General features: G+C 54.0%; 2 protein-coding genes across 6 annotated transcripts in view; one reads left to right on the top strand and one right to left on the bottom strand.

Moving 5' to 3' along the window:
• ACOT11 (acyl-CoA thioesterase 11) overlaps positions 1-12085 on the top strand; it is a 69166-nt gene extending 57081 nt beyond the window's left edge. For 4 of the 5 annotated variants that reach the window (XM_049710961.1, XM_033435431.2, XM_004273810.3 and 1 more), the window contains exons 8-16: positions 689-808; positions 2244-2388; positions 3845-3904; positions 4711-4773; positions 5104-5187; positions 6220-6353; positions 8310-8441; positions 9041-9167; positions 10026-12085. In XM_049710961.1, the coding sequence (XP_049566918.1) occupies positions 689-808; positions 2244-2388; positions 3845-3904; positions 4711-4773; positions 5104-5187; positions 6220-6353; positions 8310-8441; positions 9041-9167; positions 10026-10181 (1021 nt within the window). In that variant the 3' untranslated portion in view covers positions 10182-12085. Of the gene's footprint in view, positions 1-688; positions 809-2243; positions 2389-3844; positions 3905-4710; positions 4774-5103; positions 5188-6219; positions 6354-8309; positions 8442-8703; positions 8906-9040; positions 9171-10025 lie in introns of those variants that run through there. The other variant, XR_004485366.2, reaches the window with a different exon arrangement.
• FAM151A (family with sequence similarity 151 member A) lies at positions 10338-21773 on the bottom strand. The gene is made up of 7 exons (XM_004273905.4): positions 21305-21773; positions 15956-16108; positions 14814-14973; positions 13147-13371; positions 12260-12399; positions 11372-11515; positions 10338-11011 (listed from the first exon to the last, which is right to left on the bottom strand). Exons 1-7 carry the CDS (start codon positions 21480-21482, stop codon positions 10338-10340), a joined length of 1674 nt encoding a protein of 557 aa, XP_004273953.4. The 5' UTR covers positions 21483-21773.
• Positions 21774-22199: the final 426 nt, after the last annotated feature.

Here is a 22199-nt window from a genome sequence, read left to right as displayed (position 1 = left end):
CCAAGTATCGGGGCTTGTTTTTATAGTTACGATAACTGACATTCACTAACTGACACTCTCATACCTCCATGACTTTGTACTTGCTGTTCGCTCTGCCATGAGTGCCCTCCCCAACCCACGTTCTCCTCAGCCAGGCACATTCTTCCTCACCCTTTAGAGACCAGCTCCAATGGCCCCTCCTCTGTGTTTAACCTGTGGACACAGTACATAAGCAATGCTATTCTGGGCAGACCAGGCTATGAGAGTGATAAGATCTCAGAGGAGGGTCAGAGTGTGGATAGTCAGGGAAGGCTTTCTGGAGGAGGAGTACTTCATCTGGGCCTTGAATGACGAGTAGCTTTGGGTAAGGGGAGGGCTTCCAGATAGTAGGAAAAGCAGGTGCTAGGGTGTAAAAGTTAGAAGGAAAAGGTTTACTGCGAGCCCTGCCCTTTCCTATGTCACCTCAAATTCAGCTTTTTTTCCAGCTACACACGTAGACCTCAGTATTCTAAGCTGTGATATTGGACTTTAGTTCTCTTCCTCTGGGCAGAGCTGTCACTGGGTTGGGTGGGAGTGGGTGGGCCAGAGGGTGGTACGTGTGGTTCTGGGCTGGGTCTGGGGATGGGGGCAGCAGGAGAAGGCTGGACCAAGCCAGTGGCTGAAGAACTGGAGGCATTTGCCCTGTCCCCCTGACCCCCGCCTCTTCCAGGCGGCTGTGCCATGCCCACCCTACGCTGAAGGCCATTGAGATGTTCCACTTCCGGGGCCCGTCCCAGGTTGGGGACCGTCTGGTGCTGAAGGCCATTGTGAACAACGCTTTCAAGAACAGGTATGGGGCTGGGATGGGTGAGATGGGGCCTCCTGGGGTTGAGGGCTCTTCCTGACATAAGAAGGGACCTTACTGCCAAACTGCAGGAACTGTTTCCCCTGTAGACGAGGTCGATGAGATCTGAACTCTGCCTGGCTGCTGGGTCCCTTTACCATCACCAAGATTCAGCTCTGATATTCCTTCTCTGGCCTCCCGAGCCCTGTGCCTGCCGCTGTCACAGGTCACACCATGTGCTTGGTGTGTCTCTGTCTCTCTCCCTGGCTCCTGTCTCTGGTCCTGTCACACTGTGGATGCTCAGGTCACAGGGCCACCTCTTGCCAGTGTTCCCTTGTTTATCAAACCCTTTCCTACCCTTTTCCTAAAACAACAGTTAGTTCCCAGAGCCCTTACCTTTGGAATGAATTCTGACACCCCCATGAAAGCTTTTTGGTGATTTCAAAGATTTGGTCATTTTCAATGATAGCGTAGTTGTTAAAAGTGAGGGATCCGGAGCCAGGCTGCCTGGGTTCAAATTTGGTTCATGGCTTATCAGCTGTGTGACTTTGGGCAAGTTACTTAACCCCTCTGAGTCTCATTTCTTTCACTTGTAAAATGGGGCTCACCACAACTACCTCGTAGCTGTGAGGATTCAATGAGGGGTTACTGGTAGAATGCCAGAGAAAACGTTCAGTGAAGGTCAGCCATTCCTGCTGCTTATTATTAAAATTATTATTATTATTTTATTATTCACAGTCTGACTATCACACATTCTACTGTCATGCAGGGGGAAAGCCCTGAACTAGGTAGGAGCTGTGAGGCCTGGTTCCTAGTGCAGGTTCTCTTCCTTCCTGACTGTTGTGTGACCTTGGGCAAGTTAGCGCCCTGTTCTAGGTCTTGATTTCCCCATCTGCATAACGTCTACATTCTGGGATCATAGACTTTCCCAAGTGAGGGGGAATGGAGGTGGCTGCTCTTTTATTATTCATAAAGACAGTCGGAGATACAGAAACAGCAGCGACCGAGCTGTCAGGGGCATGGCTACGGCTATTAGAGGGCTGGTGAATAGGCGTATGATGAACATTTTCTCAAATTAGCCCCTGCCCCTCCACCTCCTTTCTTATGTCTTTCCATCACCCTTTGCAGCTTACGTGACGTATTTTATATAGACGTTTGTTGCCCCATCCCCTATCTGTTAGCCCGTGAGGACCTGGACTGGACTGGTTTATTCATTTCTGTGACCCCAGTGACAAGCATGGGGCCAGGGGTGCAGTGGGCACTCTGTAAACATTGTTGAAAGGGAACAGTTCTGGGTTTCCTGCCCATCGGACTCTGATCTGGGCTGTGGGAGGAACTGCAGGAGTACGTGTGTGCCTCTGTGCATGTGTGCGTGCGTGTTGGGGAGGGGGTGGCCTCGGGAAGGTCTTTCCAGCTGAGACCAGCCCTCCTTTCCCCTCAGCATGGAGGTGGGCGTGTGTGTGGAGGCCTACCGCCAGGAGGCCGAGACCCAGCGGCGGCACATCAACAGCGCCTTCATGACCTTTGTGGTCCTCGATGCAGATAACCAGCCTCAGATGCTGCCCTGGATTCGGCCCCAGCCTGGGGTGAGTGCCCCACTACCAGCCCCCCTCCCTCTCTGCCCAGGGTGATAGGACTGGGGAGTGGACCCAGCTCTGTCCTTCTGCCGGGACACAGCCAGCCCCGAGTGCCCCGGTATAACCCGCCCCCGGGGATGCTCCTTGGGCAAGGAAGGCACCCTGTGCTTCCTGGAAGAACTCAGACCACGTGCTGGGTGTTAACAGGCATTCATGAGCCTGCAGAGCTGTAAGAGCACTGGCTTTGGGGTCAGAGGTGGGTTGGAACCCCACCTTGGCCACGTTCTAGCGGGTGCCCTCTGTGAGCTTTCACTCCCCATCTGTAAGGAGGGTGTATCTGCAGTTCCTGCCTCGCAGGGCTGTTGGGGAGATACTGACCTTGCTCCGGGCTGAGTATGTGGCAACTGCTCTGACCATGGTGACAGGGGAGCAAAAAGCATAGAAATGAGAGTCAGGGATCTGGGTTCAAGGCTGGCTCTAAACAATGTTCCCTTGTGCCTCCTTTGGGCCCGGCTCGGGCTTGCTTCTGGGGGGCCAGGGAGTGACCTTGGAGAGGTTGCCCCTTCTCTCCACGAAGGTCACCCACCCAGCCCGCCCACCTTACAAGACTGAGCATGGGCTGTGAAGACCCCCGCTCCAGAGCTGGGCGTTGGGCAGTCAGGATGGGTGGTGGCCGGAGGAGCAGGGAGCCTGGCAGGCGGTGGGACTGTAGACAGTCCACGAGGCCCTTTCAGGCTTTTGCCACTTAACATTCACGAGTCAGGAGACGTTAGAAGTAGTGGTTCAGAGGGTGGCTCTGGGTTCAGGCCGTCGGGGCTCTGTTCCTGTCCCCACTCCTTAGCCCTGTGACCTTGGCTGAGCCACTTAGCCTTTCCGTGACTCGGTTTCCTCCTCTGTAAAATGGGGATAGTACTGGGAGTTCCCTGGTGGCCTAGTGGTTAGGATTCTGGGCTTTCACTGCCGTGGCCCGGGTTCAGTCCCTGGTGGGGGAACTGAGATCCCGCAAGCCGCACAGCGCAGGCAATTAAAATAATAAAATGAAATGAAATGAAATAAAATAATTGGGGATAGTACTAGTGCCAACCTCAGAGGGTTATCATAATGCTTAGATGCAGTTTTGCATGGAAAACACTTCAGAAGCATGTCTGCCCATAGCAAGTACTCAATAAATGTGGGTTCTTAGCGTTGTAAGTGCCCTTTGGGGATCCCCTTTTACGGAGGAGGAAGCAGGTACAGTGAGGGCCGGTGGTGTTCCCAAAGTCACTCAGGGAGCCTCAGGGGAAGCTGGGGCTGGAGCTCAGTGACGGGGCACTGTCCTGTGCAGGCTGCCCCAGTGAGATCTGAACTTCACCTTAGGGCTGCAGGGAGGGTCTCCTTGGGCCCTTTGGGGAAGGGGGCAGGCAGTAATGGGGGTGGGGGCAAGCTGTTTGTCCCTCCTGCACCACAGTCTGTCTCCTCTCCCCAGGATGGCGAGCGGCGGTACCGAGAGGCCAGTGCCAGGAAGAAGATTCGCCTGGACAGGAAAGTGGGGGCCGGGTGGTGGGAGTGGACACAGCTCTAGGGCTTCCCTGTCTGCTCCCTGGCCCTGGGAACTTGTGTTTCTTTGGTGCTTCCCCTGGGCTGGGCCTTTACATCCAGGCAGCCTCTGGTCTTGGCCTCATGACACAGTGGGCTTACTGGCCCCTTGTACAGGCGAGGACAGAGGGATTAGGTGGCCACGGGCACTCAGATAGGAATGATGGGCAGAATGAGAATTTGAACCTGGCCAGGTGTGACCAAATTTACTTCTTGTGTTCCTCCCATTGACTCTGATGCCCGTTTGGCAGATGAAGAAAGAAAGGCTCTGAGAGGAGATGCAATTGCTTAAGAAGCAAATCCAGGTGTGAATGACTCTGCTGTGAAAGAACTTCACAAACTTGAAAGGGCTGTCAACGCACCAGGATTCACCCTCCGATGTTAATAAGAAAAGTGTGCATATGTGGAGGGTTTACCATGTGCCAGGCACTGTTCCCCCTGTGACGACCCCATGAGGAGGCAGGTGTGACCACTGATCCCATTTTACAGCTGAGGACACTGAGGCATAGGGTGAAGTCGCTTAGCAAGGGTGTTGGGGGTCTGCACCTTTCCCCCAGCCCGCCCCCGCCTCTGAGTGTGTATGTCCTCAGCTGCTGTTTTCTGTGTCCCATCCAGTCTCCCTGGCCACACAGGAGTCTCTCCCACGCCGCTGGGCTGAGCACAGGGCCTGGCACACAGTAAGCCAGCAGTGAAGTCTGTGGAAAGAGATGGGTTCCCAAGGGAACAAGGTTGTTGTTTTCCCTCTCTCCCAGGAAGTACATTGTGTCCTGTAAGCAGGCGGAGATGCCCCTCTCTGTCCCCTGGGACCCTAGCAACCAGGTAAGGCCTTCTGCTCTGAGCGGCCCGTTCTCAGGCCTGTTGGGATCCCCGATCCTCCCCTCTTGTGAGCGGGTTTGGAGGTAGGCCCGGAGGGGACAGGATACTGCTGCCTCAAGACTGGCACAGGTGGCCCAGGGCTTTCCTGTGTCCCTTTGCTTGGCAGGAGGGAGCTGGGGCCCCAAGAGGAGGAGTATGCCAAGCCCCGGCCTCCTTTCCCAAAGCCAAGGGCCCCTTCCTTCATGTCCAGTTTCCTCTCCCCGCCCCAGCGCAGCCCGGCACGGAGCCCCCGAGGAAGGCAGAAGTTGAGGCTTCTCTGTGTGTTCTGTCCAGGTGTACCTCAGCTACAACAATGTCTCCTCCCTGAAGATGCTCGTGGCCAGGGACAACTGGGTGCTGTCCTCAGAGACCAGCCAGGTAGCTGACCCCACCCTCCCAGCTTTCCTTCCTCCTCGGAGCCACCAGAGGTGGCTGACTGTGAGACACAAAAACCCTCTCAAAACACTCCAGTCAAAGGGAGTTTCCTTAAAAGGAGCTGGATGAGGTCACGAAACCAGCCCAGTTATAGAAGCAAACCTGCCCCGCCAGGGCCTGGAGTGGGGGTCCCCCCTCCGGATCCTCTCCTGCCCACCCACCTTCTTGCCACCCATTTCATCCTCCCCCGCTGCGTCCTCCCTCTCTCTGCTCCTTCTACAGTGACGCGCTGCTGGGATGGGGGCCTGGGGCAAGCGCGGGCTGAGGGAGGACTTGAGCTCTGCCACTTTGGCCTGTGACTTTAGGGGGCTGGACGGCACCTGGCTCTGAGGATTCATTCTGTTGTTGTGTCGGCCCCTGCTTCTTTATCTCCTTTTAACAAAATTTTTCCACATTAAAAAAATTGAGGTATAATTTACATGTAGTAAAATGTCCCCTTTTTACTGTATAATGCTACTAGTTGGGAAAACACATAAAGTTACAGAATCGCTACCATAATCAAGATACAGAATATTTCCATAATCCCCCCAGTTTCTCTCATTCCCCATGGTGGTCAAGCCTCTTCCCACCCCCAGCCCCAGGAAACCACGGATCAGTTTTCTGTCCCTTTAGTTTTGTCTATTTTGAGAATGCCCAATACGGGGAGTCATACGGTATATAACCTTTCAATCTGACTTCTTTCTCTTGGCACAAGTCATTCACTCGTGTTGAGTGCCTGTTTGAGTTTGTTCCATTTCGTAGTGAGTACCGTTCCATCCTGTGCTTATGCATACAGTCACTGCTCCTTCAGACACCTTCCCATCCACTTGTGCTGAATCTCCCCATTTACATGGGAATGCGACCGAGGCTCAGAGAGGTTGAGTCGCTTGTTCACAGTCACACAGCAATCAGTGGCAGCCCTGAGCTTCCAGCCCCGGTCCCCAGCATAGGCTGAGGAGGAGGCGCAGGAACGAGGCTGCCCTCTGGCCCACGCAGGTCCGCCTGTACACTCTAGAGGAGGACAAGTTCCTCTCCTTCCACATGGAGATGCTGGTGAACGTGGACGCCGCCCATGCCTTCCTGCTCCTCTCAGACCTCCGTCGGAGGCCCGAATGGGACAAGCACTACCGGTGAGGGCAGCGGGGTGGGATGCAGAGGTGGGCCCTCAGGTGTCTCCTCCTGAGCCGTCCCCCCACTGTGCTCAGCGCCTGCCGGCCTTTAGCAGGGAGGATGGGGGTGGGGCACTTGGTTATGTGTTAGGTGAGCATCAGAGTCAAGGGTAGTCTGAGCCCTCAGGGAGGAGAGTGAGCCTGGAATTGGAGTCGGGGGCCTGGGTTTAAGTCTTGTTCCTGGCCTAACGAACTGTGACCATGGCAAGTCATGTCTTTTCTGGACCTCAGTTTCCCTCCTCTTAAAATGGGTACTTGAGGTGTGGGTTGTAGATTTGCACCCAGGGATAGATCAGTGATTTTCAAAGTGTGTTCTGTGGAGTTCTGCCTTCCCAGAAGGGGCTCAGGGACTGCTTGGGGAGGTAGTTGGAAGTGGAGGGGGTGGGTGGGAACCCCTCCCAGACTCATGGTAACTCAGAGAACGGCCAATTTGCTGAATTTACCAAGTTTGCCAGTTCTTCGTATGGATATGTACATGAATGTACAGGAATGTTATTTTTTAATGTAGTGAGTTCCTGAATATAAATGTTATTCCTATAAATGCACTTGTTCCCCAAATTTATTGACTCTCCATGTAAGTTTTTGCTTAGGAAAATAGCCAGAATTTCAGTGTTTAATATGGGAATGTTAAAGTTGAAACTGGTATTTTTTCAAATCCCTTTCAAGTCATTTTCTGTTATGCCAACACCCTCCTTTGGGGGTTCTTTGATCATTTCTCCAATGGCTTATTAAGAGGAGCCTATATTCCTCAGTGTATCCATAAGGGGGATCTGTGCATTTGGAAATTCAGTAAGCAGGTCATTTGGTGAGTTGATATTTGACAAATTGGCCTTCCCCTACCTTTCCCCATCTCTCTTCACCAAAGCAGGCCCGCTTGTAGCTGTTCACACACAGGCTTTCTGCATAAGGTTTCTTTGCAAGAAGGGCTGAGTTGCTTTAAAAAGCCCTGGTCTAGGTTTGCCTCAGGCCTGCTGGCCATGCCATCCTGGAAGCCTGAGAGGTGATTTGGTGGTGGATGTTGGGGAGAAGGGGTTGGGCATGTGGTAGGAAGGCTTCTTGGAGGAGGCGGGCTGGTGTGGGCCTTCAAGGCCCAATCATATCTTGATGCTTGATGGGATTGGGGGGTGTGTCCTGAGGGGAAGGGAGGCCCTAGCAGCTTTCCTCCACCCTGCCCACAGCTGCCCCGTTCCTGAGGCAGCTTCCAGGGTGGGCGGGAGAGCAGGGAAAAGGTGGCGGGTCTGGACGTGGCTGTGTGTGTCTCTGCGTGGATGTCCTTGTGTGTGTGCGCGTGTTGGTGTAAGCCTACGTGTGTCTACCTGGGCACACGCGTGCAGTGTGCCCGGGTCTGAGGGGCACAGCTCTGGTGCCCAACAGCCCAAGCACGTCCCACACCTGCTTCCTTATTAGCTCTGTGGCCGGAGGTGAGTTATTTCTCTGAGTCTCAGCCCCCTCATCTATAAAATGGGGATACTAAGAGTACCAACTGCGTGGGCTGATGTGGGGTTAGGTGAGATAGTATCCATAATGCTCTTAGAACAGTGTCTGGCACGCAGTGGGTGCTCACTGAATATTCAGTACAGCTCCTAAGTCATCACACATCTGTGTAGGGCATGTGCATCTGCACACAGACAGACACCCATAGTTCTGTGTGTGCATCGGGGGGTGTCTATCTATGCGTCTGTGCGCATGTGTGCCCACGGGTGTGTGTGTTCATTTGCTTGTGTATGTGTCTGTGTGCCCGTGTGTGTGTTTATCTTGACAGCCTTTTCTGCCCTCCTGTGGTCCCTGCTGAGCAGTGTTAGGGGTGAAATATACCCCAAGCATCTGCTCAGGGCAGCTGAAGCACGGGAGGGCCTGGGTCAGACCTGCTCTCACACGAGGAGCTGTGAGAGTGTGACGCCCGTGGGTTTTGCACAGGAGCGTGGAGCTAGTGCAGCAGGTGGACGAGGATGATGCCATCTACCACATCATCAGCCCCGCCCTCGGTGGTGACCCCAAGCCCCAGGATTTTGTGATCCTGGCCTCTCGGCGGAAGCCTTGTGACAACAGGTGCGTGCCTGCCTTCTGGGGTGGGAGGTGGGCAGGGCTCATCTTCCTCCCCAGGGAGGGGACATCAGCCTAGAGTCAGCCCTCTGCTTCCTACTGGCCGCAGTGGTCTTACTGTGGGTGGAATGGAGGACATGGGGATGCCTGGCCCCTCTAGTCACTCATGCTCTAAAGCGGGGTGGTCTCTGTCCCTGGGATAGTGAGGGCGCCTTGTCCCAGACAACAGACAGGCCAGTTCTCACATGGCTGACTCCTTGGCCTCCAGCCTCTGAAGGCCCTGTGTTGGCTGAAGGGTGGTGAGGCTGTCAGCTGTGCCGTGGTGGGGATGCCAGAGAGACGGCATCACTTCTGCTAGAGACAGGCAAAAAGATGAAGCACAAAAATCCCAAAGAGCAACACTGTTTCCTGAGTGTCTGCAGTGGAGGGCCTTTTCCAGAAAGTCCACAGTGCAGTCACGCTGGCTCCTGGTGAGTTCAGAGCTGCTAACCCACAGGCATCTCCTCTTTCCAGCTTGGCCCAGAGCCAGGCTCTATGTGCCTCAGACTCTGGAACCAGGCCCTCACCCTCTCCTGTGTCCCCTCCACACCCTTCCTCCATTCCAGGGACCCCTATGTCATTGCGATGAGGTCAGTTACGCTGCCCACGCACCTCGAGACCTCGGAGCACAGGCGTGGGGAGACCATCTGCTCAGGCTTCTGCTTCTGGCACGAGGGGGATCAGTGGACCAAGGTGAGGCTGGGTGTCTCCTTTCCCCCTCCCACCCAGATTCACCCCAAAGCCACACTTGTGTCCAGAACTCAGCACCGTCCAGCTCAGACAGTTCCCGACTCAGGCTCCCCTGCCTGCCAGCAGTCTCTCTCTTCCAGCTCAGGGGAGCCTAGGAGTGTCAGGGGCTGAACATGAGCCTTCATTAAGACCTAATCTGTGCTAAGCCCGAGGCCACTGCACGGTCTTGGAAAAGGCACTGGACACAGAGGGCAGAGGCCCTGGGTTCTGAGCTAACATTCTATCTCCTCCTTTACTTATTGTCTAGGAAGGCTTTGTATGGCTCTCAGCGCCCACAAAACTCAGCAGGGCAGTCAGTGTTGACTAAAGCGTAGGGGAGAAGGCTGAGAGTGGCTGGGCTGGGGATGCCCACTGCCCCTTCCTCAGCTCACAGTGGCTCTGAGACTCCCCCCAGGTAGGGACTTGGACAGTGCTAGCTAAGGTAACACATCGAAACTGACGAGCTCCTCAGGGCAATCCTTGGGCTTATTCTAAGTTGCAGATGGCCCTAGAGCACCTTCATTTAAAAAAGGGATTCTGTGCTGGGCTCTGGAGACCCAGCCCCGGTCCTCCAGGGCCTCCCAGCTGACAGGGGAGACACGTGATGACAGTAGTGTGTGGTGACAGAGGGAAGCCAGGGCTGTCAGCACCCGGGGTGGGGGGGAGGGGTGGAGGAGGTCACACCCGCCAGTCACGCAGTCTTCTAAGGCCTCAAGTGCCTTCCTAGCAGGCGACCAGGCTGCCTCCCGCCCGCCTCACGTCCACTCAGCTCCCACCCCTCCCACTGCCCCGCCTCCCTGAGTGTGGCTTCCCATCCTGCAGGTGTCCTACTATAACCAGGCCACCCCAGGCTTTCTCAAGTACGTGACCACCAACGTGACTGGCCTCTCGTCTGCGTTCTACACCACCTTCAAGGCTTGTGAGCAGTTCCTCCTGGACAACCGCAACGATCTGGCCCCCAGCCTCCAGACCCTCTAGGGATCTTCAGCGGCCACCTCACGCCCACCTCCCACTCCATGCTGCCCTGAGGACACACACGCAGGGCACCGACGGAGGCAGAGGCATTTATTCCTTCCTGCCACCCCCGTGGGAAACCCGGACCCAGGGCTCCACCAGCCCAGCTCCCCTGGGTGGTCACTTTCTGCCAACATCCACCAGCAAGTCTTGGTAGGAACTCTGGGGTAGCCTGTAGTAGACTCGGGTCCTCTCCACGGCCCTGGCTGCCAGCAGCACTGCCCGCACAGATGCATAGCTGCCCCAGCCGGGGCTGTGTTCCACTGTGACAGTGGCCCGGGGGGAGGCTGCCAACAGCCGGGCCACGACTCCAGCCGCGCTCTGGCCCAGCGGCCCAGCCTGAAGCTGGAAGGACACGGGTTGCCAGAGGCCCTGGCACAGCTCCAGCATATCTGTGAGCAGCTGTTCCCTGTAGCCACTGCTCAGCACTTCCTCGGGCCAGCCTGGTGCCATCGTCACATGGGGGAAAACCTCGGCCACAGCTGTAAGCAGCTCCCTGCCAGTCACGTAGCCAGGGACCACAAAACTCCCGTGGGAGATTGTGGCCCCGACCCACACAGGCCTAGGCAGGTGGCCAAGGGTGGAGAGGGTGGCCAGTGTGGCCAGGGATGGCCGGAGGGCCGTGGGCTCTGCTATGTGCACGTGGATGCCCCAGCGTCTGGCGCGCGTGGCCAGCTGCAGCAGGCAGAACTCCAGTGTCAGGACACGGCCATCTGGGGCACGTACGATGGGCACGGGGTCCCCAGCTGCAGGCTCCAGGAGGCCAGCTTCCAGCAGGATCATGCCTTCTCTGTCTGGAAGAGGCAATGGAGGCAGCAGCGGGGCAATGGGATCTGTCGATCAGATCTGGGTTCCAGGTGGAAGGGCTGCTTTGTGAATGTGCCCGGGGCTCGTCAGAATGATACAATGAGTTGCTAGCTCGGCTCTGGGCCCTTGCCTGTGGCTCAGCCCTGGGGCCCATGTCCACCTCTCTTGCAGCGTGTTGTGACTGAGGGCTCACAGGTGCTGAAGGCCCGGAGCCCCGCACTTGTGACAGCGCTGTACTCCCTACCTTGCAGCCATGTTGCTATGGTAACGGAGATCTGAGGCAGCTTCCCCAAGTGTAGGAAACTTGTGGTTGAGCTAGGAGCACAGGGGCTGCAGGTGGACCTTACCTGGGAGTCGCACTGTCGCTGTGCTCCTGTTGCCCTGGATGTCAGGAACCAGCCACTCCACGCTCAGACCCTCATCCCCAGGGAGTTGGAGAAAGGGGATCAGGCTGCCTCCCGTGTAGTAGCTTTGCTTCCGTGAGGCGTTCACTGTGGGGCAAATTGCCAGGATGAAGAGCCCTTCTGTGCACCGCGCATCCTCTCTAAGCCTCACAGCAAGCTTCCTGGGAGCTGTAATTCCCTGTTTTCTAGATTACAGGTGATTTGCCCAAGGTCCTACAGCCAGTAGGCAGGGTTGCTGGGATTGGAACCTGATGGAGCCAGGTCCGTCTGGCCCCAAAGCTGGTATTCGTCCCCCTCACCAAGATGGCTCCCAAGGCAGGAATGTTGGGTCTGATGGGTCCCCTTTGAGATGGCCTAACTGCAGGCTGTCCTAGGTTTGGAGTCAGGGGAGTGAGGTGTTTGGACAAGGTAGTGTCTGCATCACTGATTAGCAGGTACAGTGGAGGGGCCATTCTCTGAAATGCTAGAGTAAACCTTAGAGGAACTGTATTACAAGGAGAAGCGTATGGGGTTTGGAATTTGCTGGTTCCAGTAGGAGCTGTGCCACGTTCAAGCTGAATGACTTTGTATAAATTACCTGACTGTTCTGAATCTCAGTTTCCCTATCTGTAAAATGGAATCCCTGCTTCACAGATCTATAAAGCTTAGCATACTGTACTGGCGTCTGGCATACAACTGGCGCTTAAAACGATTCCTTCCTCCCATCCCTCCTAGGATTTTCCCCTTCCAGTGCCCCATCCCACCTAACTCTGCTGCCGTGTCTACCAAGTGCTGCCCTGTGCAGAATCCGGCCCCACCGCCCTTTCCCACGCTGCCCAGACCCCTCCCTACTGGCGAGCTGCTTGAACTGGGACAGGAGAGGCTCGAAGAGGTCATAGTAGACTTGGTGGGTGGCGGTGTTGTCCCGGACGTAGAGGAGATCGTCCACTGACACGGGGTCTGAGGTGGCCTGCCACAGCGTCAGGCTGTACCTGGGGTCCAGAGAGCCAGCTCAGTGCCTGCCTGGGCCCAGCAGCCCTCAGCCCCACTCCTGTGCTCAGAGCTGGACCCGAGCTGGGCAGGGGGGGAACACTACCCTGCTTCCTGGGGGCAGAAGAAGCCACAGAGGCCTCGGGAACGATGACTGAGAGTAGAGGCTGAGAAGGAGGGGAGATGGACTGCCCTGCCTCCTCATTTGGAGTGTCTATTTCTGGGTCCTGTCTTAGGAAGGAGACAAGGACAGAAGAGACGGGCGCAGGGGGTGGGGCTAGAGGTCAGGTATGAAGAGGGGAAGGGGGCGGCCTCCAGTGGGGAGAGGCTGAGGAAGGTGGGGCAGCTGGGGACAGAGTGCAGGGGTGGGGATGGGGCTTCCTCAATCCCTACAGAGCTATCTTGGGGCAGAGGCTATAGGTGCAATCTGGGCAGCCCCAGGGAACAGCTGGCTTCCATGGGAGGAAGCTGTGGGAGGCAAACTGTGTCTCAGTGTAGACACTTTCCAACGGGCAGAGAGTTGTCTGTCAATGGACGGGCTGCCTCAGATGATAGTGAGCTCCCCATTACCGGAGGCATACAAGCAGAAAGCAGGGACATTGTAGAGCATGTGAGCACCAGCAGAGGTTGGACCAGATGATCAATAAGACCCTTCTAGCCATGAGCCTCTGGGATCTTCTGGGGGCATCAGTGCCTGGGAGCGGGTTTGGAGGGAGTGGGAGCTGTGGCAGGGGCCTGGGAGTCCTCACCTCTCAGATTGGCCCAGCAGCCAGCTGAAGTGGGGCCAGGCAGCCCGTACCATGACAGCCCGCACAGGGAAGGTGACCTTCTGTGGCAGTCCTCCCACCAGCCCCTGCATCTTCTCTACCATGGCTCTGGTATATGTCCCGTTTGGGAACAGGGGCAGGTAGAGGGTGGTCCAGCCTGGAGACAGGGTTGCCTTAGAATACTTCTCCTGGACCAAGGCCAGGAACCTGCAGAGAATCAGAGATGCTGGTCTTTTAGAGCCCCTTCCTCATCTCCCAGGTTCCCATCACAGTGCTAAGAAGAGACAGGATCTCTTGCATCTATGATATAAGGGCACAGTCCTAAAGAACAGAAATGGCTTGCTCAAAGTCCCACAGTAGGGCATGGACTTTGGTGTTGGGGAGGTCTGGGTTTGGGTCCTGATTCTGTGACCTTGGGCAGCTCATCCAGCCCCTTTGATTCTCAAAGATGGCATCCTTTCAGGCAGGACAGGCCTTCGTAAACATACCCACATGGACGGGGGAATCTAAAGCCCCAGGTGTGGGATGTGGGTTCTCCCAGCTGTGAGAGTCTCTGAACTTTCATATTTTATTTAAAAATTTCATTCAGATTTTGCCTTAATGCAAATTTTAATAGGCAAATAATGTTACCCTCTCCCTCTCCCCAAATTATTGAGTAATTTTCTTCACTCCAAGAAGGTGAACCATTATTTATCTTGGGCCACTGACTACATTTTCAAACTGCTGCTTTCCAAATGCACCTCAGTTTGAGAATCGTGATAAATATTGGACAGACGGATTGTTGGCTGACTGGCTGCAAAGATGGATGGATGGATGGATGGACGGTAAAGAGCGTGGAGGTTAGAGTCAGATGGGCCTGGTTTTGAATCTTTCCTCTGCCAATTACTAGATTTAGCCAGGTCATCTAACTTCAGTGAGATATTTCCTGTATTAATAAAATGAAAATAATATTACCTACCTCATTCTCAAGTAAGAGTTAAGTGGTATTCTACAATTAGAGTACTTAAAACAGTGCCTGTGACGCATAATAAACATTCAACAGATTGTGCCTCAATTATTGTCAGCTTTCTCATCTGCAAAATGGTGAGGAAAAAATGCTCCTAACCTGGCATTGCTATGTGAAGATCAACTCAGATGTATGCTCTCCTTTTAAGTGGCCCTTTGTAAACCGGAGCACACCATGAAGCTGGTGTTACATGAGGGCGGTTGGTGGCAGTGCTGGGATTTCATGCGGGGCTAAGGAAGGAGTCAGTGCTTTAGACTTTTCTAGCAGGCCAACTGTTGCCCTTGTCACTGGACCAGGCCCTGTTTGCCCTCCAGGAATAATCACTGTAGTAAGGGTGACAAACCTGTAATCCAACGGTGATAGTCCAACGAAATCAGGACTGTTAGGAGAAAGTGTGAGTGAAGGCCCTCAGCAGCCTTGGATGTCAGGGAAGTTTCTGGGACAGGTAATGACTGGGCAAAGGTTCATCAGGAAATGGGGGAAAGGCATTCGAGGCAGAGGGAATAGCACGTGTGAAGGCTCAGAGGTCAGACTACATGGTGTGACTGGAAGCAAACTCAGCAAAGGTCCCCTGAGCACCTACTGTGCCAGATGTTGACAGAAGAGGATTGAACACAGCTGGGGCAGAGAGGCGAACACTCACTGTGTAGCATTGACTTCTATCGGGATGACCATGTTGGGGCCCCTCAGGATGTCGGCATTGATCCACACAGGCCTCCGAACTCTCCCCTCCTCAGTCAGCCGCCGCAGGAGGTCCAGGGAGGGGCCCACGGCCTTGATGCTCTTGAAGTCTAGTTTGATGCCTGTGGGGAGAGGGCCAAGGGCTTGGGGAACTGGTCCCTCGTGCTCAAGGAAGAAGGAAACAGAAGACATGACTTCCTGGGACAGAGAGAGCAGGTATGGTATGTGTGTTGGGGGCAGGGAGGGAAGACAGGGACCAGATTCTCGCTGGGTGTGAAGAAGGGTTTTCAAACAGGCAGAGCTAACCTGGAGAGAAAGGACTTGCCTCTGTAGGAATGAGCTCCCGTCCCCCATCATCAAGGGGAGGAAGCAGATGACGGGTAAGGGCTTGGGACTTGGGGCAGGTTCAGGGGTTGTCAAGCATCGGATGAAAAGGGACTGTGATTCTTGGACAGGCAGGCTCAGAGGGTCCTAAGCCACCTGAACCTGAACAGCAGGAGATGAGGCTGAGAAGTTAGAGCAGGATGTTGCAAGACAGGCCAAGGAGATCACACTTTGTCCTGAGGACAATGGGGAGCCATGGAGGGTTAAAGCAGGGGAGTGACGTGACAACTGGCATTTTGGAAAGCTCACTCAGGTAGGGGCTGAGTTTGGAAGCAGGAAGCCAGTGAGGAAGGAGGTCCAGGAGAAAGATGATGTGACTGGGACTGGATCAGGGGGTAGGCTTCAGGGTTAGAATTGGCAGGTGCAGCAGCTGAGCGGGGATGAGGGAGAGACATTAGGGTGATGCCTGGATTCTGACTATAACTGGCAAAGAGACATGGGAGGGGAAGGTGGAATTTGGCTTTTGAGCATGTTGTAACCAGTTCCATGGATTCAGGGCCCAAACATGTTTGGCCCTTTGCAGCTTACCCTGCACTTTTATATCCCTCGTCTCACTGATCTTCCCCGAGCCCAGGCCTCTAGAGCGGTGGGCTGGAAAGCCAAGGCAACGAGCAACTCCTGACGAGCACTGGACTAGCTTCCTAGTGGAAGGACCCCTGCACATGCGGCCTGAGGACCAGAGGGCTGGGCAGCTGGGGAGGGGCTGAGAGAGGTCCTTACCCTTCTGGGAAGAAGCCAGCACGGCCTCCAGCCACTGCTGTAGGGTGTTGTCACTGTAGATGCCTGGGGGGTGCGCCATGATGGGGACCCCTGTCTCATTGACTGTGCCGAGCCCTTCTACCGTGACGTCTGCCTCCAGGGCCACAGCGTCACCTGTGCAAGAGGACAAACTCCATCTTGATTGGTTCCTTTTTTTTTTTTTTTTTTTTGCTGCACAACTTGTGGGATCCTAGTTCCCCGACCAGGGATTGAACCTGGGCCCCGGCAGTGAGAGGGCCGTGTCCTAACCACTGGACCGCCAGGGAATTCCCAGATCATTTCCTTTTTTAAAGCAATTTTTCTCATCATCAAAGTATTACACATTTATTATAGAACATTTGGAAAATACAGAAAAGCAGAAAGAGAAATATTCGCCCACATTTCTAAATTTTTGCTACGAACAAATAATGATGCATATTTTATTCTGATTTTCTGATTATTTTTCATCCTGACTTGAGGAAAGCATTTCCATCATAGTTCATTTTTTAATGTATTTTCTTCCACTTTTATCTATTTATAGTTTTTACACAGTTGGGAATACGCTGCATTTATAATTTTAATCTTTTTCTTTCAATAGTGACACATTTTTTACAATCTTTTCTATGTTTCATTAAAAAAAAAAAAAGCTGCAAAAACCCGATTGAGGGCACTCACCCTGCTTTAGTTAGCCACTCTCCCATTCCTGAGACATCCTAGTAGTTTCTAAATTTTTGCTACTAACAAATAATGATGCATGTTTTATTCTGATTTTCTGATTATTTTTTATCCTGACAAGGAATTTGAGTCAGGGCCATGCAGGGTGTTTTTAAGGCCCATACTAACAAATTACTGTCTAGAAAAATTCTTCTGACTCATGTTCCTGCCAGAAATACGTACGCTGGCCCATCTCCGGCACACTTACAGCACTGAGCATCGTTATTTTTATCTTTTAAATGCACACAGTTAACTCCATCAGGTGGCTGTGTGATGCCTGTTCCGAGAGTTCAGTCCAGGAGGGAGCTGAGGCCTTTCCGTGAGAAGCAGGCCAGAATAGCCGGCCAGGGTCTCTGGCTAAGGAATGGAGTGGAGGGCAGGCGGGGTCGCTCTCAGCTCCTGCCCCAGCACAGACAGTTGGCATCAGAGGGCCTCTTGTGTTTGACACTCACAGCCTAGTGACTTGAGCTCTGCTCCCCTGCAAGTCCATTCTGCACACGGCCACTAGAGTGAGTATTCCAAACACGTACCTGATCGTGCCACTTCTGTTAACAAATCAAAACGTCCCTGCCCGTTGTCCTAAGAGTCCAAGCTAAATGCCTTACCGTAGTCTGTGAGGTCCTGCATGACCAGGCCTGGCAAACTTTCCCATCTCATCTCGAGTCCCTCTCTCCCTCAATCTCTAGCTCCCAGCCACTCCTGTTTCTCCAACATTAATGTGCACACAAATCACCCAGGAACTGTTAAAATGCAAGTTCTGCTCAGTAGGTCTGGGGTGGGGCCCAAGGTGTCTGACAATCTCCCCCGTGATGCCCATGCTGCGGGTCCGTGGCCCGCACTTCGAGTATCGATGCTCAAATATCTTGTCTTCCCTTCTCTGGGCTCTTACACATGGCTGTTGTCTTGGCAACACTTCCCTCCACAGCTTTACTAGGCCACCTCCAGCTCATCCGTGGGTGTTGGCTTAAAATATCAAGGAGGCCATCCCTAAACCACACATCCAGTCTAAGTTAGGTTGCCAGCTTCTCCTCTGAGTGCTCAGCCCCCATGTAATCACTCATTTAGCACCAGCTTTCCTGAGTGTTAGTGTCAGGGAGCAGGATCCGGGTCTATGTTGCCCATCACTTGGATTTCCAGTGCCAAGACAATAATAGGCCTAAAAAAGGAGCTTCAGAAATGTTTGCTGGATGATAAAAGACTGAATGAATGGGTGATAGAAAAGTTAAGGTCAACCAGCGCAGGTTCAGAAAGGTGATAGCGCTTGCCCAAAGTCGCAGAGAATTTTTGCAGATTTCTTTAAAATCTAGGTGTCTGGATTTCCAGGAGGGGGAGGAAGCTGAGTGCCAGGCTGTCCCCAGCGCTGAGCCAGGCGCTTTGCATTGTCCCACTTCATCCTCATATTATACCTCCTGCCCAGAGCTCTGGACTTCCTGGAGTCCTCACTGGCCAGATGGGGATGAGCCTCCCTGGACTGTGACTACAGGACATGGACATAAAGGCACGTTGTAAACTGTGAAGGGCTATATGAAGGTAGCCTTTATGTCTATGGCTTGAACACAAAGCACTTTCTTTTCTTAACTTTCGGTTACCTGGGAATGCAAAGAGAGGGGTCCAAAGAGTTTGGGGCCCATCAAGGCCCAGAGAAGCCAGGCCCGAGGGGGCAGCTGGGCAGATAAGAGGGTAGTTCAAGAGAAAGAATACTGGCCTTCCCTGGTGGCACAGTGGTTGAGAGTCCGCCTGCCGATGCAGGGGACACGGGTTCGTGCCCCGGTCTGGGAAGATCCCACATGCTGCAGAGCGGCTGGGCCTGTGAGCCATGGCCGCTGAGCCTGCGCGTCCGGAGCCTGTGCTCCACAACGGGAGAGGCCACAACTGTGAGAGGCCCGCGTACCGCAAAAAAAAAAAAAAGAAAAAAAAAACTGCTTAAAAAAAAGAGAGTGGATACTGAGGGGTCTTCTTCCCCATCTAACGGGAGCCAGTTCCAGTCTGGGGAGGGTGGGGGCACGCTGGGCAGGAGCCAGGGCTGGAACCCAGGTCTCTGCGGCCCGGTGAACCTCTGATGCTGCTGCCTTGCTTGACTTTCACCAGCTGCCTTCCTTGAGACACTGTGAGCCCCTTGAACACAGGGCCACCTCTCACTCATTTCTAAACCTCCTCCTGAGCTGGGTGCAGAGTAGGAGCCCAGCAAACGCTCAGTGAAGTGGACTAAAGACTGATGGACCTGACCTGCCTCCTTGCGATCGCCACCTGGATCCAGCTTCCTCCCGAAGTCTTCTCCCTTGTCATTTACCCCTGTTGTGTGCCTTCCAGATGCTGAATCTGGGGGGCCAACTCACTTGGTTGGGGGTGTGAAGGAACAGGAGATGAGGAAAGGATCAGGTTTCTGCAGCCACAGTAAGAGTCCTGGTCCTCAGGGGTGCAGTCAGGTGGGGAGGAGTGATGCTCTCCAGAGGGAGCCCACAGGAAGTTACCAGACACTCCTTCCCCTCCCCCACATGCCAGGAGCTCTATGCATCACGTCTGGCAGGAAAGCGCTGTGGCTGAGTGTGCAGATCCTGAACCCAAGGCTGCTAGCTTCCAGTCCCAGCTCTAACACCTGCAAGCTGTGTGATCTTGGGCAGGTTACTGGACCTCTCTGTGCTCCCTGTCCCCTCGTTTACCAGAAGTAAATAATAAAATATCCGTTGTTAGGCATTCACTAAGTATTATCATTTATGTGGAGTAGCTCACTTAACTAGGGTGAGCACATGTCCCCGTTTGCCTGGGAGAGTCTGGTGTATTCCTGTTGTTTCAGCATAATTATTAATAATGACCTCTTTCACTATCAAAAGTGCCCTGGTTTGGATGATAAATGATATGGTCACCCTACCAGCCCACATTTTGCAGAGGGAAAAACTGAGCTGCAGATGGGTGAAGTCACCTGTCCCAAATCACTCCTCTGGTAAATGATAAAAGGTAGAATTTGAACCCAGTCTGTCTGCCTCCTAGGCCTTTGCTGTGGCCCCTCCCCTCCACATGGGTGTCCAGTCACGTTCAAGGTGACTTCACCGGCCTAACCCTGGCCTACCATTGGCTCCCCCGGAGGGTCTCCACCTCAGTTGTGGAGCCACCCTCCTCCCAGAGACCTACCTCAGGGACCTAGCAGGACCCTCAGGGAGAAGACTGGGCCTGGGGCCCTCCGCACCCCTGCAGCTATGCTAAGGGGTGTCTCTGCATGCTCCACGCTGTTGGGCACTGCCTGGTTGGGGCCCTTAGCTTTCTTCTTGGCCAAGGTCCCAACTTGGTGGGGCCTGATCCTTTACCTGCTGCCCCAGGGCTGACCTGGGATGAGCCTGGGGCTGGCAGATCCTCTTTGCTTTCCCTCAGGCCTTATCTGCCAGATAAGAGCCCTCCCTCTTGCCAGGGAGTTCTCTGGCCTCTTATCACCCAAGTCTGGCCATTAGCCTCCCGATCCTGAAGCAGCAGCAAACTGGCTCCACCCAGCCTGTGGTGGCCTCTCCTCTGCTGACCACCAAGCCTGCCTCCTCCAGGAAGTCTCCCTAAGGACTCATTCATTCATTCAGCAAACCTTTCCCAGATGCTCATTCCCAGGCTCTCTGCTGGTGACTCTGCTGGAGTAAGAGCCAGAGGCCTGGCGCCTAAGTCTTGCTCTGCTTCAGACCTACTGTGTGACCTTGGACAAGACCCTCTGGATCTCACTTTCCTAAACTTGAGGGATTTTGGTTGAGCAGTGGTTCTCAAAGTGTGATCCTGGGGCCAGCAACATCAATGTCACCAGGGAACTTATTAGAAATGCAAATTCCCAGGCCCCACCCCAGAACCACTGAATCTGAAACTCCAGGGGTGGGGCTAGCAATATGTTTTCTGAAGCATGCTCAAATTTGGGGACCCTTCCTTTCATCTCGAATAGTCACTGCTTTAGAGTGTACAAGCACATACATGAACATGATCTAATGAGCTTCCCCATAGTCCTGGAAGAGTGATCTTCCCTTTTGAACTGGGCCAGGCATAATGCAGTGGTTTAGAGCGTGGGAGCTGACCACTGGGTGCTCCAATGCTGGCTTAGCCACTTTCAAACAGTGTGACATTAGTGAAGTTAGGTAAGTCACCTAACTTTTCTGAGCCTCCATTTTTCTCCTGTCGAATGGCACCCACAAAACAGGCTGCTGGTAGTCCCAGGAGACCCACGTGGAATGTGAGTGTGTGTCCCCACCGGGAGTGGTTGCCCACTGGCTGCCGTAATCATTCTGAATCAGAGGCTCAGGAGTTACACAACTTGCTCAGGCTTCCACAGCTCGTTTTTGGTAGCACTGGCACTCAAACATCTTCTGGCTTTTTAGACTTTGAGGACAAAGGCCTCCTTAGCAGGGAAGCTGTCTCCTGACAAGGCCTGGGAGGAAGGGCAGGATGTGACCTTGGAACCAGACATCTCTGCACAACCTGAGCCAGTCACTTAACCCCTGAGCCCCCACTTTCTCAAGTGGAGGATGGCAAGAACGCGGCGATACCAATCCTAATGCCACCTCATAGGTAGTGCTGTCTTAGCCCCACCTCTGCTCTCCCTCCATTGCCTCCACCTCTGCCCCGGCCTGCCCCAGTTCTGGCAACTGGACTTACTGCTGAGGGCAGCCCTCATCTCCTTCTGGCTGTTGGCAGCATGGTACCAGGTGACCAGAAGGCCGTCGTGTTGGCTGATCTGACCCAGGCTCAGCAGGTAGTCCAGCATGTCCGCGTCGGAGCGGCAGACCGCATCCTGCTCACAGCCTGCAATCAAGGCGAAGGGAACTGTCAACATCAGTTCTTGCCCCAGACCAAGACTCTCATCCGTACATCCTACTAACCCTCCTTGGGCCCCGGGGAGTATCTAGCACACCATCTAGCAGAGATGGTGGACCCCAGATTCATCAGAGCTGGGAGAGAGAGAAATACATGGGGTCCTGGGCACAAAGATGCTCTGAACCAGCCTGCAGATGTTGGGAAGTTCACTGATAAGGGAACGTTTAAGGGAGACCTAGAAGGATGGGTGTGTAACTTTGACCAAAATAGGGGCCTAGGTTATTTCAGACACAGAGAACAGTATAAGCAAAGGTTTGACCATAGGAAATATATGGTTGCCTAAAGGAATGGCCATTGGCCTGGTACAGAATGCAGAGAAATGGAACAGGGCAAGATGGGAAGAGGGCTGTGATCCCGTTGTAAATGGCTTTGGGCGCCAGCAAAGGAGTTGGGTGTGTGCTGGAGACAGCAAACTAGGTTTACGTTTAGAAAGATCTCCTTACACAGTGGTTAAGAATCTGCCTGCCAATGCAGGGGACACGGGTTCGAGCCCTGGTCCGGGAAGATCCCACATGCCATGGAGCAACAAAGCCTGCGTGCCACAACTGCTGAGCCACGTGCTGCAACTGCTGAGCCCACGTGCTGCAACTACTGAAGCCTGTGTGCCTAGAGCCTGTGCTTCACAGCAAGAGAAGCCACTGCAATGAGAAGCCCATACCTGCAATGAAAAGCCCAT

Source organism: Orcinus orca, chromosome 1 (genome assembly GCF_937001465.1).
Source record: "Orcinus orca chromosome 1, mOrcOrc1.1, whole genome shotgun sequence".
In the NCBI taxonomy this organism is placed as follows: Eukaryota; Metazoa; Chordata; class Mammalia; order Artiodactyla; family Delphinidae; genus Orcinus; species Orcinus orca.
This window is presented reverse-complemented; position numbering and strand designations above follow the sequence as displayed.